We start from the raw sequence: 18,406 nt of genomic DNA on the forward strand, positions 1-18,406 counted from the left end.
TACTTACAGTCGGGCAGTGGTGGCTTAAACTGGTGATTGGTAGCATTAGTCACAGGAGATTTTTGGTTGGCTTGAAAGAAAATACTGTAACTTTACCTATTCATCTTGGGTTTTAACAGTTTAGAACATTAGACATATCAGTTTATCTTCTAGACTTTAACTCATAGAAGGTACACAGTCGTTGAGTCAGCAGATATTCAACATTTACTCTGTTGTTTTACACTGTGTAATAGAAACTGGCCTAGGAATAGGATAATAGAACTTCTCCTTATCCTGAAAGAAGTTATTCTTTTGAGAGTGGCCAATAATTACAAGTGTTAGAAGATACAAATAAGGTGTCAAAGTATAGCAGAGGCAGTTAGAGGAGAAGGGTGGACCGGCGGTCTACTGGTAGCATTGAAGCAAGAGGGGATCAGAAAGGACAGGGGTGATGAAGGCCAAGGAAGAAGAGCTGGTGGTGGTGGAGCTAGAGCTTTATAACCATGATGAGGAATTTAATTTTATTAATCACAGATGAGAAGTCGTGGAGTGCTTTTATTTAACCCAATTTGTTTTGAGATAAGAAACACTAGTTTCTTGCCCCAAAATACTAATACTTCTGAGTCTCTTGACAAAAAGAATTCTACTCTTAAGAATCCACCCTTAGGGCTAGAGAGATGGCTTAGATGTTAAGAGCACTGACTGCTCTTCCACAGGTCCTGAGTTCAGTTCCCAGCAACCACAAGGTGACTCACAGTCGTCTATAATGAGATCTGGTGCCCTCCTCTGGTGTGCAGGCAGACATGCAGGCAGAACACTGTACATACTAAATAAATAAAAAATCAAACCACCCTAGGCTGAGGTGATGACTCAGAGGATGTGCAAGCATAAGAGCCGGTGTTAAGATGTCCAGGGCTCTTGTAAGTCAGGCACAGTAAGTCGGGTAGCTCAGACCATCAAGTATGATTTGAATAAAAGTTTGGTGGCCTATGCATATAGATGGGGAAGAACATTCTGAGTAAAGACAGACCTCAAGGCTAGCATGCACAAGCCTGTTTGAGGAATTTTGTAGAAGCTGCAGGGAGAGTGAATGTGTCAGCTTCTAGAAATGAGTTTTTCCCGAGTTTCAAGGAGTTCATAAGCCAAAGTAAAGCAGTAGTTAGGCATGGACCTTCCATTCCACAAGTGTCCTCCAGATATAGTCTTTAAATACCTACACTCATGCCGTCACTTGAAATCTTAACAAAGTGATGCAGTTTCTTAAGTTCACTTCATAGGGCAGCTGAACAAATGGATCTCTGTAAGTAAACCTGTAGAATTGGGTTACATGCTTATAGACCCAGCATTTTAAAAAAACAAAACAAAACAAAACAAAAAATCCCAAAACTAAAGATTTCACCATTCCAGAATGGGTATGTAGTTTGGTGGTAGAATATGTGCCTAATGTGCCCAAGGTCCTATTTTTCATCTCCCATAATTCAGAGGGAGACAGGTGGATTTGATAATTTCTACTCACAGATGGTCAGGTTAGAGGCCAAAAGTCTGTTTATTGCAAAGATGCTAAGGACACTTGCTGCTATGACAAACAACGAAAGAGTTAAGATCGGGTTTAGTACAGGGGAAAACTGCCTTTTGTCTGTTGTTTTCTGAGACAGGGTTACTCTGTGTAGCCTTTGCTGTCCTGGAACTCACTCTATAGATTAGGTTGCCCTCGACCTCAGAGATCTGCCTGCCTCTGTCTCCCAAGTGTTGGGATCAAAGGCCTGCTGCTCCCCTATGACCAGCCTGGGAAAACTGCCTTTTAAGAGCAGGTTTTAGTAGTCCAGTTTTTTTGTTTTTTTCTTTTTTTTTTTTTTTTTTTTTTTTTTTTGGTGGTGGTGGTCGTGGGGTGGTTGGTTGGTTTTTCTTTATTTTTTTAAATTTGTTTTATTTATTTTTAAAGAAAACAAACATTTTTTTAAATTTTACAGATCAATTCTAGTTCCCACTCCATCTCCTCCTCCCTTCCCTTTCCCTCCACTTAACCCTCCACCCCTATCCACTCTTCAGAGAGGGTAAGGCACATTGCTTTGGGGAAGGTCCAAGGCCCTCCCTGCTATATCTAGGCTGACCAAGGTATCCATCCAAAGAGAATAGGTTCCCAAAAAATCAGTACAAGCAATAGGGATAAATCTTGGTGCCACTGCCAGTGGCCCCACAGTCTGCCCTAGCCATACAACTGTCACCCACATGTTGGTTGGTTTTTCGAGACAGGATTTCTCTGTATAAGAGTCCTGACTGTCTGGAACCTGCTTTTTAGACCAGGCTGGCCTCGAACTCACTGAGATCTGCCTGCCTCTGCCTCCCAAATGCTGGGTTTAAAGGCGTTCACCACCACAGCCCGGCAGTAGATGAGTATTTAACATACACATGGCCCCCAAGTTCACTCCCCAGAACTGAAAATGCATGCCTGTAATTCCAATATTTGGGAGGTAAAGGCAGGAGAATCCTGATGTTCAGGGTCATATTTAGCCACATTTGTGAGATCTTGTCTCAAAAAGGAGGGGAAGAAGGTTTTGACTGTCCTTAGCTGTATAATTTCAAATACTCTACAAGCTAAGTCATGAGGATCACAAGTTCAAGACTTGTCTAGGCTATAGAGTGAGTTCAAGTCTGGACTGCTTAATAAAACTCTCAAATAGAAAGTGAAAAAGAGGGCTGGGGATGCTAGAGAGATGAGTCAGTGGGTAAGAGCACGCGCTGTTCTTGCAGAGGATATAAGATTGGTTCTTGCCACCCATGTCCGACTCACAGCCACCTGTAACTCCAGCTCCGGGGAATCCAGTGCCTCTGGCTTCCACAGTTGTCTGTACTCCTGTATGTTTGAGTGTGTATGCACATGTGCTCAGACATATACAATTAAAAGTTTTAAAAAGATGGCTGGACTTATAGCTCATTGGTAGAGCATTTACCTAATATACATAATCAGGTTTTATTAATATTCCTTGTTCTTTCTAGCTCAGTAGCACCAAATCTTTTAAATGTTTTTAACTTGGTGATGAATATTTTCTATTTTCATAGAGTGAAATTTTCTATATGCTCCTTAAGTCTTGAATTGGTCACACTGTCATCACTGTCCATAACAGAAAACTGGCAGAGTTGTGTGTATCAAGTGGGTTCTGTGCATTGGAGTGCCTCGTTTGAAATGTCCATGCCCTGTAATCTGTTCAGAGGATGCTGGGACTATTCTAGTCCTCATGGCCCACAGCTCATCTTTTCTTGCTGCTCTGAATTTTGTGTCATAGCTAGAGTGGCCTTTTGTTTGTAAAACTTCTATTCTTTCTCTATTTATCACTGTTTTCTGTTGGAATCCTGTTCTGCAAATTGCCATTCAGTTTCTAGGTTAGTTTGCTAGGAGGTTGGAGCTGAAATAAAATTAGTAGAGAGTGTCCAGAAACATGGGTCTGAGACAAAACATTATACTTTCTGCTAATAGCAAAAAGAAAAGAAAAAAGGAAAGTGGTGCATGTTCATATAAGTACAGATTAGAAGGACTCTTGAAATTCAACATGCCTTTTTTCTCCTCCAGACAGAACTTACAGATATCACCTCCGACGCTTAATAGTTCTGCTGTAATTTCTTGGAGATAGGGTCTCTCTACAAAGCCCAAACTGACCGCCACCTCACAATCCTCTTGCTTCCATCTCTGGAATGCTGGGGTTACAGGTATGTGCCATCATGCCTGACTACCCTCCTTCCTTAAAAGGACATGTAACAACTTCTTTAGCCTCCAGTTCTATTTCCATTTGAAGTAGAGAATTCAAGATCCTAGCATATAGTAGACATTTAAAACTGCTAAACGAAAACAAAAAATTGTACTCAAATAAGCTCATTAGTAAAACTCTGTGTGTGTTCTGGAAATTGGTTTTTATACAGAGAAAACTATGATAAAATTTTACTTATCTGTTATATCTATAGATGGATGGATGGATGGATGGATGGATGGATGGATGAACTCAATGTAAATAATTGGACTTGATTGTATATATACATATGTGCATCCCCCCCATGAATATGCATGTTCAGGTGCACATGTACATTTGCCTGTACATATGAAGGCCAGAGGTCAACCTCAGATATTTTTCCTCAGGAGTCATCCACCTTGTTTGTTGAGACAGAATCTCTCATTGACCTTCCTCAATTGGCTGAGTAAGCTAGGTTTGCTGGCCAGCAAGCCCCAATAATCACCGGTTTCTGCCTTCCTGGTACTGGAATTACAAGTGTGTACCACCTTCTGGTTGCTGCTTTCCTTCTCTCCAGCTCTGGGATTTCAAGTGTATACCACCATAGTGGCTTTTTAAGACTGTAGGTTCTGGAGGATTAAACTAAGGTCCTTGTGCTTGCAAGGTAAACACTTCATCAACTGAGCTATCAATTTGACTTTATAATTAAGAATAATTAATTATAAAGGTGCTGGAAAGATTGCTCAGTGGTTAAGAGCAATCTCTTATAGAAGACTCTTATAGAAGATCTGGGTTTGATTCCCACCACTCAAATGACAGCCACAACTATCTGTAACTACAGTCCCAGGAGATCTGACACCCTCTAGCTTCTGAGAGCAAGCACATACATACATGTAGACTCATGTATGTATGTATAAATATGTGTGTATACATACATATATATGCTGATATATATAGATATATCACTGATAAAAAGAACATCCAAGATTATGAGCCTGAAATATCAATATGATTTATTTTGGGCTTGAGTGAAATGACTTGCTGGAATTTGAGCTCTTTCAGAAGCCTTGCTACTAATGAGGCTTTTTTCACATTGAATATGAGTGACTGTTGGTAAAAGAATAAGCAACATCAATCTAGCATGTTACCAGTGGTGAGTTTTCGAGAAATGAGTTTGATGCAGAGATTATCTGGCAAAATCCAGAGGTTTCTAGCAGGCTGCTTAAAAATAACGATAGAAGCTAAGTTAACCATGGGTAGAGGAAACATTTCAAGCCTAGGTTACAGAGAGCAGTCAAATCCCTACTCACTGGACATCATTCCTATCTCCGTATGAGTCTTAGGAGGACACAGTAAGCTTGCTCTTATACACCAATAAGAAAAGCCGCACTGCACATTATGGACTGAATTTATCAGCCATCCAGGCAAATATTTTACTGCGTGTGTTCCAGTCAATAAACTTGTGGAATGCTCCTTTGTGGCACCTTACTTAAACTGGGCATCTTTTTCTCCCTTTCCCGACAGTTGCTAAAACACAGATGTGCTGGAATTAGTCCAATAGTCACAATTAGAGGGGTTTGGGTTTTTCTCAAGACATAGGATGACTATTGTTTTCTTTTTTTAAAAAAAAAAAAACAAAACAAAGAGTTAACCCTTTTTACTGCAGAAGAAATAGTGTTCTTTATTCTAGTTACTGTCTCATTTTTCATAAACAAAGATGGAGAAGCTTGCTGCAAGAAATTTGCCAGTCTTTTATATTAGTTATTTGTAAATCCTTTGCTTTCTGGCAAAACCCCCCAAAATATTGGACTTTCCCTCCTCTTGACTTGTTCCATCTGCCCATCTATCACATCCTTGTTGCATGGGGCTTGGCTGAGTTGAGTGCTGTGCATGTGTCAGGAGCCTGTGAGAATGAGGAAGCAGCTAACAGACCCAGCTGAATGCTGAGTGCAGAGAAGAGCCAGGGTTTGCCCTTTGTGTTACCTCCATGACTCTGGGAATCTGATGGTTTCAGATCCTGGTCCTTCATTAAATGCCAGCCTCTCTGTTAGCAGATAACCAGTCCTTTTTCTCTCCACTCTCTTTTACCCATTTCTTTCAAGTTTTTTTTAGGTTATCTTGAATGTCCTATTCCCCGGTTCTATTTCTGCCAAAATGATAGGTTGGAAATTATAAATGCTCTGTCTTTTCTTGATTTTTAATAGAGGGTCTCATATGCCCTGGTTGGCCTTGAACTCACCAAGTAGCTGAAGCTGGCCTTGAACTCATGATTCTTCTGTTTCTACCTTTCAAGATCAGGGATTACAAGGCTGCTAAGCGTTCTCTCTCATTTGAAGATTTTGGCCCGAAAGTTTTGATAATGATATCATATGACTGTTTTCAGTGTTCACTGAGCATCTGACCAAATTTGCTATAGTCTGTTAGCCTTGAAGGATTTCTCAGTGGTTTAACAGTCGGAGTAATGAGGATACTGCCGCAGGTAATGCCTCTGTTACTTGTGACAGAGAAGTGTTTCCCACTTCAGCTGTACATAGCTCCTGTACTCTTCATGGCTCCAGGGATTGACCTTACTAGGGCAGTAAGGAAATCAAAAAAAGAAAGAAAAGCTGGGATTGGATGGTCTAGGCTCTCTTACGGAGAAGCCAAAGCCATCTCCTCACCTCCAAGCTCAGTGTGTTTGCTATTATATTGCTGAACCTGGAGTCATACAGCTGTTCATACAGCTGAACAAGGGGGCAGGTTTAGTTAATCTCTGAAGGACATAAATATCTGGGGGTAGAAAGCTACAGTGGACATTTTCTGTACATGCTAGTAACATCCACACTTGGACCAGAGGAAGGTTTTTTTACTCCTGTTGGGGTCCCTGTCAGGCCCTTGGCATGGCTGTACTCATATCAACAACACACATTCACTCAGGACTTCACTCACTCCTTACACACAGCAAATTCCACGGAAACAAACGCTGAAATAGAGTCATGCAGAGAAATTCATGTGTGGACTAGCTAGTTGGTTCATGTTAGGAATTCCATACCAGATTTCCACACGTAGCTTTGAGACTTTTAGCAGCACTGCATACTGTTGAGGATAAATGCTAAAAGGGATCCCTCCCCCTTGAAAACAATATTCTAGAATGAATAAGATACAATTTTTATAACATATGTACTGGGATATACGCTTGGGAGAGATCTCATATGAGACATCCCTTGACTAAAGGCAAACTATTAGTCTGTTCAGAACACAAGATGAGTGGATGACCAGCTGTGATAAGGGCATACAGAATTACTTTTCATTCAACTTCTAAGTAATAGAACCTAACATTCCAGTCAGAGCCTGTTTTGCGTGTTTAATTTTCTTAAATTACAGCAGCCAAAATGAGCCTATAGAAAGGTTCTGAAAAGAAAAGCATCAGAAATTAACCAGTAGTCTGGATGAGAACACAGCAAACCTGAGGATGCATTTTCCCAGAGAAAATGTCAAAGCTAGTGTAGAGTTCTGTGGTGATCCATCAGTGGTGAGAGGTGTATAGCAAACTGAGCAGGCTGCATGAGCGTATGCCTCCTCCATAACTAATTGTGACATGGCCATTGAGCTCTACACAGGATTATTTCAAGTAAATCTGCTTGCTACAATTTCAGCACTTAAAAAATAGTTTTGGGGGCTGGAGAGATGGCTCAGAGGTTAAGAGCATTGCTTGCTCTTCCAAAGGTCCTGAGTTCAATTCCCAGCAACCACAAGGTGGCTCACAACCATCTGTAATGAGGTCTGGTGCCCTCTTCTGGCCTTCAGGCATACATGCAGACAGAATATTGTATACATAATAAATAAATAGATATAAAAAATAGTTTTGGGCTTCAAAAATATTTTAAGACTGAAAACATTAGTAGTTGGAGACCATTTTAGTTAGTAGTTCTGTTGCTGAGAACATGGCATTGCAAAGCAGAGTTGCTGTGGTTTGAATTCTGGGACAACTAAACGTAAGTACCAACCTTTTTGTATCATAGCTTTCTCAGCCGTAAAGTAGGTTAATAATGAAGGCTGTGATTCCTTTAAATGAAATGTTTGAGACCAGAAATACTTAAAGTTTGAGGGTTTTTTTGTTTTTCGTTTTTTTTTTTAATATTTGGGTTTACATAATGAGGTATATTGGAGATGAGACACAAGCCTAAAACACAGTATTAGTTTATTCTGTATATACACAAAGCCTGATGGTGTTATGTACAGTTTCATAGTGTACCTGCAATTTTACTATAAAATGATGTCAGATGTGAAATTATGTACTTGATGGCATTTTTTAAGATTGATTGATTGATTGATTGATGCAGTAACCTGCCTGTAGGCCAGAAGAGGGCAACAGATATCATTATAGATGGTTGTGAGCCACCACGTGGTTGCTGGGAATTGAACTCAGGACCTCTAAAAGAGTAGTCAGTGCTCTTAACCGCTGAGCCATCTCTCCAGCCCCCACTTGATGGCATTTTATCAGTGGTCCAGATATTATAGATTTTAGAACATTTTGGATTTTCAGGTAACAGATACTCAATCTATAATGCCTAATAATAAAGTTGTAGGAATTAAGTGAGCTAATATTTATACATTTTACATGACCTATAATAAGTACTATGATTTTTTTTTTAATTTGGTTTTGTTGTTGTTTTGGCTTTTTAAGACAAGGTTTCTCTGTGCAGCCTTGACTGCCCTGGGACTCTTTCTGTAGGCCACACTGGCCTCAAACTCAGAGCTCTGTCTGTCTTTGCCTCCTGAGTGCTATGCCCACCACTACCTAGCAGCTTTTAATTTTGTTTTTTGTTTTGTCTCAAGTTTCTTTTTTTTCTTTTTAAGATTTATTTATTTATTATGTATACAGTGTTCTGTCTGTCTGTATGCTTGCTGGCTAGAAGAGGGCATCAGACTTCATTACAGATGGTTGTGAGCCACCTTGTGGTTGCTGGGAATTGAACTCAGGACCTGTGGAAGAGCAGTCAGTGCTCTTAACCTCTGAGCCATCTCTCCGACCCTGTCTAAAGTTTTTTGAGACATGGTTTTTCTCTGCAGTCCTGGCTGTTCAGAAGCTCACTCTGTAGAACAGGCTGGCCTCAAACTCTGCCTGCCTCTGCCTCTGGAGTGCTGGGATTGATTAGTGGTGTGTGCTACCGCCACCTGGCCTTTTTTTTTTTAATTTTTAAGCAAAACTGGGTTAGTATTTGAATTGAGCACTAAGTTCTGACTCTTCAGGCTTCAAAATGTATGTTAAATTCCATTTACTTTGTTTTTCTGTGTTCGGTGATTAGGTTTAATTTGGTTTTGTTGTTTTGTTTTTGGCGGGGGGTGGTGGTGGTGGTTCAAATAGGGTTTATCTGTGTAACCCTAGATGTCTTGGAATTCGCTTTGTAGAGCAGGCTGCCTGGTCTCAGAGATCTCCCTGACTCTGCCTCCCAAGTGCTGGGATTGAGGGTGTATGCCACTGCACCTGGCTAGGTTTAATTTGTTTAAATGATGGCTTTACAGAGCCATGCTTGTGGGGGGTGGGGCATTAATGTGTTTGCCTTCTTTAGTGTTGCTTTAAATCATATACCCAAACTGAGATATTGTGGTATGTGTGAAAGAAATAACCACTTTTTAAATCTCCATAAAACATAAACGTTAGAAAATGTCTTTTATAATATGTTAGAATTTGATGATAATCATTTCAGTGGTGCTCAACTCTTGACTATCAACAATTTTAGACTCTAAGAAATGAAACACACACTTAAGAGAATAGATGCCTCAGTAGAGAGAGAAGCTCACCAAAATGCTAAGCTTCCGAAGGAGCAAAGGGGTTCAGCCTTTTTGGAAAAGACTGACACCCAGCTAGTTCACTCCAGTTACTTTATTCAAAAATATACAAGGTTAATAGGGGCTGGGAAAGGTTCCAGCTACCAAAGTCATCTTGCTCTTGCTGCCCGTGAGAGCAGACAGTCTACACAAATCTCATTGCCTTTTGACTATGGCGAGACATAATCAAAAGTAAGAACTGCAGGGCTGTGAGGAGTCTTAGGACCAAGGTTGGTGCAGCTGCAAACTGTCATGCAGCAGCACCAAGTGCAGACTCTCCAGAGAGACAATGTCTCAGCCTCTGCTGATTAACCCAAACATTGGAAACATTCCACTCAAAGCCAGACACAAAGTCTTTACTTTACATATCATGACAGTGGTGTGCCTGCTGTGTGCCCAACATTCACAAAGTGTTCGGGGGTCTAGAAAAATTGTTTGACTTTATTTAGCTGTTTCCAGCTTGAAATACTGGAATAAGTCCCCAGAGAGTCTTTTTTTTTTTTTTTTTTTTTTTTTTTTTTTAGAAAATGTACTTTTGTTTTGGGTTGACTTTATTTTTAGGAATTTACAGTATTCTTTTAACAGTCACACCAGATGATTGAGTAAAGATCTGATTTCTAGCTTTGGTGTTTGACCTGTGTGCCAGGGCCTTGCTTTCTCATTACACAATCAAAGATTTTACCAGAAAGGTGATCCGTCCTAACTTTTGTGATTTTATGCCTCCTAGTTCCCTGATGACTGTATCAGTGAAAAGTTCATTATGTGATATGGAATATGGGGCAAGGAACTGAGGCTTCTGTTTACAAAAAAAATTCTACACACGGCTTTAATAAATAAGGAGTTTTTCTAATATAAAGTCCCAATAGTAAGAGTAGGGCATAGTATATGTCCAGAACTCTATCATCTTCCACATTGTCAGTGTTAAAATATTACTTCTGTGCCAGTGGGATGGCTCAACAGGTACAGCTGCTGGCTGCCAAGATTGACAGTCTAAGTTTGATCCCTAGGACACACATGGTGGAAGAAGAGACCAGATCCTGAAAGTTTTCCTCTGACCTCCTCACACATGCTGAGATACACCAACATATGCATACTCACACACAAAAGCACACAACTTTAAAAAGTCTATCCAGGTGGTGGTGCATGCCTTTAATCCCAGCACTTGGAAGATAGAGGCAGGTGGATCTCTAATTCAAGGCAGTCTGGTCTACAAAGTGAATTCCAGGACAGACAGGGCTGTTAACAGAGAAACCCTATCTTAAAAAACAAAAGAAAAGTTGCTAATATCAATCTTTAAATGTCACCAGTATACTAAAGTTTTGGGCAATTAAAATCCGTGGTAGTTCTTAAACTAATCTGTAGTGACTCTTATGCTGGGTATCCCAGCAACTGATGTTCATTGTCTTTACATATCTTTGCTTAATACTTCTTCCATTAATCACAGTGACTTGATTAAAATCCCCTCCATGTTTAGTCAGAGAGACCTGTCTTCAGCCTGTGGGGACAGTTACTAACAAAGAATGTCTAACAGTGAACAAATGGTACTGCTTGTATTGCTGAGCGTAAGTGCATAATTAAGCACTGTTAGCATACTGATCTCTGGGTTGTTTGATGTCCTCAGCGATTCCCAAATCCTCTGGTGTAAGGTGTACAGAGTAATGGCCTAGACTTTAGTGGGAGGGGGGCATGGGATTCTGAGGAACAGAAGCAATATGGAGCAGTATGGAGCACATATACAATGAGAGTTATAATATCAAGACTAGTTCCCTTAGACTAATTTCATTCCTTATGCTTGGTGTGCTCATTAATTAATGGGTTTCTGTTAAGTAGAGGACTCCCCACAGTACCTTAATGACCATATAACTTATAAAAATGCTTAATGTATGTTCTGTTATAAATGGTGTACTTTACAGATCTAATCATGGTACATGATGTTTAATCTGTTTTAGAAACTGGATGGCTTCTACAGGGAGCCAGGCCTCTGATATAGACAAGATTTTTGGATTCTTCAATGATGGCGAACCTCCCACCAAAAAGCCCAGGTAAACAAGAGAAAGGGAATCAAAGGAACAGAAAATTACCATTAGTGGGAGGTACTTACCCTGAACTATTGGGGATTTCACTGATTAATATAGCCTTCATTTAAAAGACTAAATTATTTTTTACATTGGACTTAATTTTTTATTAAGCTAATACATACTTTTAAAATTTGTTACTTTAAAGGTTAAAATATCGTACTCACCAGAGATAATAATTTCCTATTTTTTCTAATCCTTACATCTGTTTTGTTTTGTTTTTGATTGTGAGACAGGGTCTTGATATGTAACCCAGGCTGGTCTAGAACTCTTGCCTTAGCCTCCCAGATGCTGAGTTTGCAGGCATGCACCTGACAGCACACATTTTAAATGCTGTGCTCTGCTACAAGCAACATATGTAACAGGAGATAAGGACTCTGTTTGCTTTCCTGGTTCCTCCCCGTGTTTTGCTGCCCTACTGGCTTCACCCTTATCTTCTCGTGTTTATCTCTCTACTTGTTCAACCAGTTCTCAATATTTACATTATCTCTTTATCCATAGTATTAATAAACTGGGTGGTTTAATTCCAACACTCAGGAGACAGAAGCAGAGGCAGGTGGATCTCTGAGTTCAAGGCCAGCCTACTCTACATAGCAAGATCCAAGACAGCCAGAGATTCGAAACACAAAACAAACATAAATAATATTAATAGCCAATCCTAAAGTGTTAGGATTTTATTCCCTTTTGTGCTTTTTTTTAAACTTCCATATTACTAAAGTGTGTCTTGGGTTTTTTATTTTCTGTGTCCTTTTTATCTTCAGATGCTGAAAGGAGAATTAATCTATCATATGCTGATTGATTCTGTGAATTCTTACTCCTGTACTCGGCTCCTTAGTCTCCTGCTTTTGATTTTAATGTACTCATTTTACTGAAGCATGCTCTCAGGTGCCTTCCTTAGTAAGGATACATAGGAGTAAATGTTGGAGATACTAAATGGCTTCATCATTTCCTTACATTTATTTAATGGTTTGGCTGAGAATAGAATTTTAGGTGTGAAACATTTTTTTTCTTAGAGTTTTGACAGCACCACTCATTTCTCTGGTAAGAGAAAAGTGTTCTTACCAAGATAGACACTGTGCTCTGATTAGCAGTTGTTTTAGAAATGAATTTGAAAGAGGAAATGGTGATTTGGCCACAGTTTGAGAGATTTTTGGCCTATGTTGACTCCATTGCTCTTAAGACTATTGTGAGGTAGAACAGAGCGGCCCACCTTCTGCCTGCCGGGAATCAGAGCCATGAGAGAAGGGTCCAGACACAAGATAGCATTCTTTCAGGTCACATCTTTAGTGACTCCGAGTCTCTACCAGTCAGAAATGCTTTCACATTATGAACCCATCAGTGGATTAACCTGGTAATAAGTTGATCCAATTTACCTTCCCAAAACCCCAACTCTGAACGCTTGCCTTGGGAACCAAACCTTCTGCAGTTGAACTTGGCCAGGGGCTGTTCGGTCCCAAATCAAAACAACAGTTTTTGTGTTGTGTGATCTTTTGCCTTTGCTCACTAGAATCTTACAAAAATACATTACTCTCAGTAACACAGAAAGTTGTACAATACCATACCATATCTTGCAAACTAAATAGTATGACACCTTCAAGCTACTTCCTGATAACTTCATTTTGAAGTAATTATCTTGTGTTAACCTGATATTGAACATTTCTGTCTCTGTAGAGCTTTTGTTGTTCAGACGTTGAACCTTCTGTCATTGTGTGTTCATGTTTTCTCTCCACCCCCACCCCATCTCTCACTATTTGGCGGCAAGGTCTTTGTATGTAACCCATCCTGAGCTCCAGCACTATCCTCCTCCATCAGCCTCCAGAGTTCTTGGATTACCGGCATGCATCTCTGTGCCTGGCTCTGTTTTTCCTGTTCTTTGTTTCAGTTCTCATGCATCTCTGTGCCTGGCTCTTTTTCCTGTTCTTTGTTTCAGTTCTACTTTCTTAAAGGTTTTTCTCAGTTTTTCTTAGGGATTTTTAAAAATTGCTGTTACGTTTTTAATTTTCTTCAATTTTGTTATTGTTACTGTTTTTGTCCTTTTGAAGACAGGGTGTCACTATGTAGCCCCAGACTGTCTTACAAGTGTGATCTTCCAGCCTTAGCCTCCTGAGTGATTTGAGTGATTCCTCTCTACCTGCTAGCTTGTTTGTACGTACCTCTTATCATGTGGGCCTTTTTTTTTTTTTTTTTTTTTTTTTGGTTTTTCTAGACAGGGTTTCTGTTAGTTTTGGATTTGTCCTAGAACTAGCTCTGGTAGACCAGGCTAGCCTTGAAGGCACAGAGATCCACCTATCTCTGCCTCCCAAGTGCTGGAATTAAAGGTGTGTGCCACCACCTCCTGGCTTATGTGGGCCTTTTGCAGATGTAAAGTGACCATATAGTTTGTCCATTCATACTTAAGTTACTGAGAAGCAGTTAGGAGTCGATGTGAGTATGGATATTAGTCAGTTCTCTAGATCAGTGATTCTCAAGCTTACTAAAGCTGGGATCCTTTACACGGTTCCTTGTGTTCCCCAACTATAAAATTATTTTCATTGTTACTTCAAAACTAATTTTGCTACTGTTATGAATTATAATGTAAATATCTGATATGTGCCCCTGTGAAAGGTTATAAAACCCCCAGAGGAGTCAGTCACAGCCCACAGATGAAGAGCCACTGCTCTAGAGGAATAGAACTGTCAGGATGAATACATATTTAATGGGGTTAATTGATTGGCTTGCATGGTGTAGTCTGGGTAGTACAACAGTGCCCCAATTCACATTGGAGGACAGAAGGAGGTTCTGCTATCAGTGAAGAACTGAAGCGTGGACGGGGTAAATGAACCTTGTCAGCAGGATGGGAGGGCAATGCTCATCTTTTTTTTTTTTTTTAATCTGGCTGCCACTAGGTACATTTCATTTCGGGTGGATGTTCCCACTTCCCACTTTGAATAATCTGGTCAAGCAGATTCCTTACAGGTTTGCCCAGGGATTTTTCTTTTAGTTGATTCCAGCAGATTCTGTCAAATTTGGAACCAGTATTCATCATCTCAACATGCTGAGGAGTTTCCCTCTGAATAATAATCCTGGAGCAAGTTCAGCAGTTGAGGACCTGCTAAAGCTGGGCCTTTTCTGCCATATGGCTGTTTCCCCAAAGAGAAATCTTCCCATCTCTTACATGCATGGACACTGGGTGCAGAGAAAAGGTTAGATCCTAGAGACTGGGAGACTGGTTGGGGAAGTCTTAGATTTCATGTGGAGATTCTTCCTTAATCCCTCCCACCTGGCACTGTACACAGTGTTCTCAAATGCAGCGTCCTCTGGCTGACTTTCTTCAGACTTGCAGCTGAGTTTTAGTGCGACCTGCCTACCCAGCTGAGCATACGCCTCAACATTGCTGAGCTTCTGCAAACGGAATTGGGTTTTGTTCTGAACTTCTAAAATCATGCTGCCTTCTGATGTCCGTTGTCTGCTTGCTGCTGTCATCTTACCCTACCCTTCTTTTTATACATGCTGTGGCAGGGTATTACAGCCCAGCACTGCTACCAACAGCCCAAGGAGTTACACTTTAGAGACCTCTGTACAGGAAAAGAAAGCAGCGGCAAAGAATTTTGGTACAAGCAAAACTGTTGATCTTATTAAGACAAGAGGTAGTGGGTACATCATTTTAATTTACTATGGGGTCTTGTGGGAGGGGGCTGCTTTTAGGGACAGGATAGTACTCGCTCAGTGTAAGCTGCTTGAGAATTGTCTTTACAATGGCTGTTCATATGAGTCTATGGCTTTTTTATGTTAAATTTCTCAGTATAATGTACACCAGCGGTTAAAGATTACTTAAAACTTAAAAATTAGTAAAGTTTGAGCTAAGTAAGGTGGTGTATGCCTGTAATTCTCACACTTATGAGATGGAGGCAGGAGGATCAAGAATTTAAGGACTCCCAGGTCATCTGAGACACTGTCTTAAAAGCATGTACACACACACACACACACACACACACACACACACACACATTAAATTGAGCTGGTTTTTCTTATTTGTCTTCTTATTGAGCTTCCTTTTATAAATGAGTTTGTAAGGTGGTTTTATAAGGTATTTTGTTGGGATTTGAGAGGCATATTATTACTATCTAAAGTCAAGATGACAAACCTAATCTCAAGTATATAGTTTCATTTGTTGTTTTAACATTCTCATTTAACATACCTCTTAGAATATTGTGTCTATAGAGAATCTTGGCTTTGTCATTTGTGACCAAGTTTCTGACACCCAGACAGATTCTTCAGTGAAAGGCTTTTCCCTTCCCGTGTCCCCTTGATTTTCCCTTTCTATCTTGCCTTAATACGTCTTCTAAAATAACTATAGGGCCATCATCATGGCTCTGCAGATCATACTATCCCTGGTGTCCTGAGTTTGGTCCCCGCGTCAACATGGTGGGAAGAGAGAAGAAACACCCAAAGTTGTCCTCTAACCTACACACACACACACACACACACACACACACACACACACACACACACGGTGGGAAGAGAGAAGCAACACCCAAAGTTGTCCTCTAACCTCCACACACACCATGGCTGTCCCGTCCCCTACACACACACACAGAGACAGAGACTAAATAAATGTATGTTGGGGATATTTTAGATTATTTAGTGATTTAGGTAGAGATCATAAAGCACAACTGCGACTTTTTTGCTTTTTTACTGAAAGCCCTTTTGTGAAAGTATTGTATGGGTGTGTGTATTTCTATAACTGACCTTAAATTTCCAATCCTCCTGTTTCTCCCTCCCAAATTCTGGGATTATAGATCTTGGCTATCACATCCAATTTTCATTCATTGTCTTGATTCTCCTTTTAAAGCATACTCCATATGTGCCTCTAATAGCTGTGAACAGTTTTGTTGGTTACCCCCAGCAGATGAGCTATTTTATAAATGAGCCATCTCTCGTCTCTGCGTGTTTGCAGGTTTTCCTATTTGTTACGTGATTGAGTGTAAAGATTGGAGTAGGACAGGCAGTTCTAGAGGTTGTTTCCCAGGACTTCAAAGTGTGCTCTTTGTTGGGTTTTTTCTAAGTGCTGATCATGTTTCTATTCATTGTACTATTTGGAAAAAAAGGGTAAGGCAAGTAATGATTTTAATGTAGCCATAGAACGAGAGGGGAAAGGGAGCTGAAACATGCTGTCTCAGCAGGACTCTGCTCACCGCCATGAGAACGGGCTATTTTGTTGTGACAAAAACATGAGGCTCTCTTTCATGTTCTCAGAAGCCTGCTGAGCACTTTTTTTTTTTTTAAACCCAGTGATGTCTAGAACCATGCAGGTTTGTCCGCTGAATTTGGCTTTCATGCTGAGTTTTATCTTTGCTTATAAAGTCTGGAATCAAGTTTTTTATTGTCTTTCTTGTTTTAAATTCATATCTCAACAAACAATATCAACTTAATTTGTATGAAAATATTTTCTTTTTGAAAACAAATCAAACGTGTCCTTTTGAAATTACCATTGGCTTAAAGAATAATTTAGTTGGCAGAACTTCAGCTGTAATACATTTGAACCTGCTGTAATGTTAGTGGTTTTCTTAGCTAGAGAGGACTATGGAGGAGAAAGTTGATTTTAAGATTGTATCTCAGGATTCCTGAAATAGCTACTGCTTTGTCTTCCTACAAGAACTTGGAATAATATTATGGTGTTTCATTTAATCTACTTTGGAAAAGTGTCAGAAATTGGACTCCTCATTTTTCCAACTAAAACTTAGTAAGTGCATGCTTTTAATCCCAGCACTAGGGAGGCAAAGGCAAACCGATCTCAAGGACAGCCTGATCTACATAGTAAATTCTAGGCCAGCTAAGACTACACAGTGAGACCCTGTCCCACAAAACAAAGCAAACAACAAGTTCAGCTGTTGAATAATGAGAGCCAGCTCCATCTTTGTCAGGCATCTTTTGCCTTGTGCCCTTTGTCTACTGCCTTTTCCTTTTCAGGAAGCTGCTTCCAAGCTTGAAAACCAAGAAACCTCGAGAACTCGTGCTGGTGATTGGCACGGGCATTAGCGCTGCAGTTGCACCACAGGTCCCAGCCCTGAAATCCTGGAAGGGGTTAATTCAGGCCTTGCTGGACGCTGCTATTGACTTTGATCTTCTGGAAGACGAGGAAAGCAAAAAGTTTCAAAAGTGTCTCCATGAAGACAAGAACCTCGTCCATGTTGCCCATGACCTCATTCAGAAGCTCTCCCCCGTGAGTAGTCCGCTGTATGCCATGGCTGTGAAGTTTCCTGATAATGTGATTAGTTTCTCACTTTAGCAGGAATATTTGTATACTGCTTGTGTATTTATAACATTTGTCTCTCCTGCGAAGTGTCTGTAGAGCCTGTTCAGGGTAATTATCTTGAGCCCATTTTATTCTGTTTGTGAATTTACTTTTTTTGTTGTTGTTTTTTGGTTTTTTATTGTTGTTGTTGTTTTTGTTTTTGTTTTTTTTTTGAGACAGGGTTTCTCTGTAGCTTTGGATTCTGTCCTGGAACTAGCTCTTGTAGACCAGGCTGGTCTCTCACAGAGATCCGCATGCCTCTGCCTTCCGAGTGCTGGGATTAAAGGCGTGCGACACCACCACCTGGCGAATTTACTTTTTCTATGTTCACTATAAAAGGTATCCATGACTTTAAGGAAATATTAGAAAGATTTAAGTTGGGATTTTGTTGTGTTTTGAGAAAGCATCTTGTGTATCCATCCCATATTGGCCACAAACTTGAAGTCCTCCTGCTTCAGCTTCCTGGGTGCTAACATTATAGGCATATGCCCCTTGCCCAGCTGCAGATAATTCTTTATCATCAAAGGGATAAAGTGAAACCGGTC

General features: G+C 40.2%; 1 protein-coding gene across 4 annotated transcripts in view; it reads left to right on the forward strand.

The window, feature by feature from the left end:
* The window catches only part of Siral1 (SIR2 antiphage like 1), a 47,272-nt gene that overhangs the window by 10,865 nt on the left and 18,001 nt on the right, over positions 1 to 18,406 (forward strand). For 3 of the 4 annotated variants that reach the window (XM_048458747.3, XM_048458749.3, XM_048458750.3), the window contains exons 2-3: positions 11,462 to 11,554; positions 17,537 to 17,789. In XM_048458747.3, coding sequence (XP_048314704.1) covers positions 11,469 to 11,554; positions 17,537 to 17,789 — 339 coding nt within the window. In that variant the 5' untranslated portion in view covers positions 11,462 to 11,468. Of the gene's footprint in view, positions 1 to 3,547; positions 3,685 to 11,461; positions 11,555 to 17,536; positions 17,790 to 18,406 lie in introns of all 4 variants that reach the window. The other variant, XM_048458748.3, reaches the window with a different exon arrangement.

The sequence above is a fragment of the Myodes glareolus genome, chromosome 4 (assembly GCF_982192425.1).
Source record: "Myodes glareolus chromosome 4, mMyoGla1.1, whole genome shotgun sequence".
NCBI lineage: Eukaryota > Metazoa > Chordata > Mammalia > Rodentia > Cricetidae > Myodes > Myodes glareolus.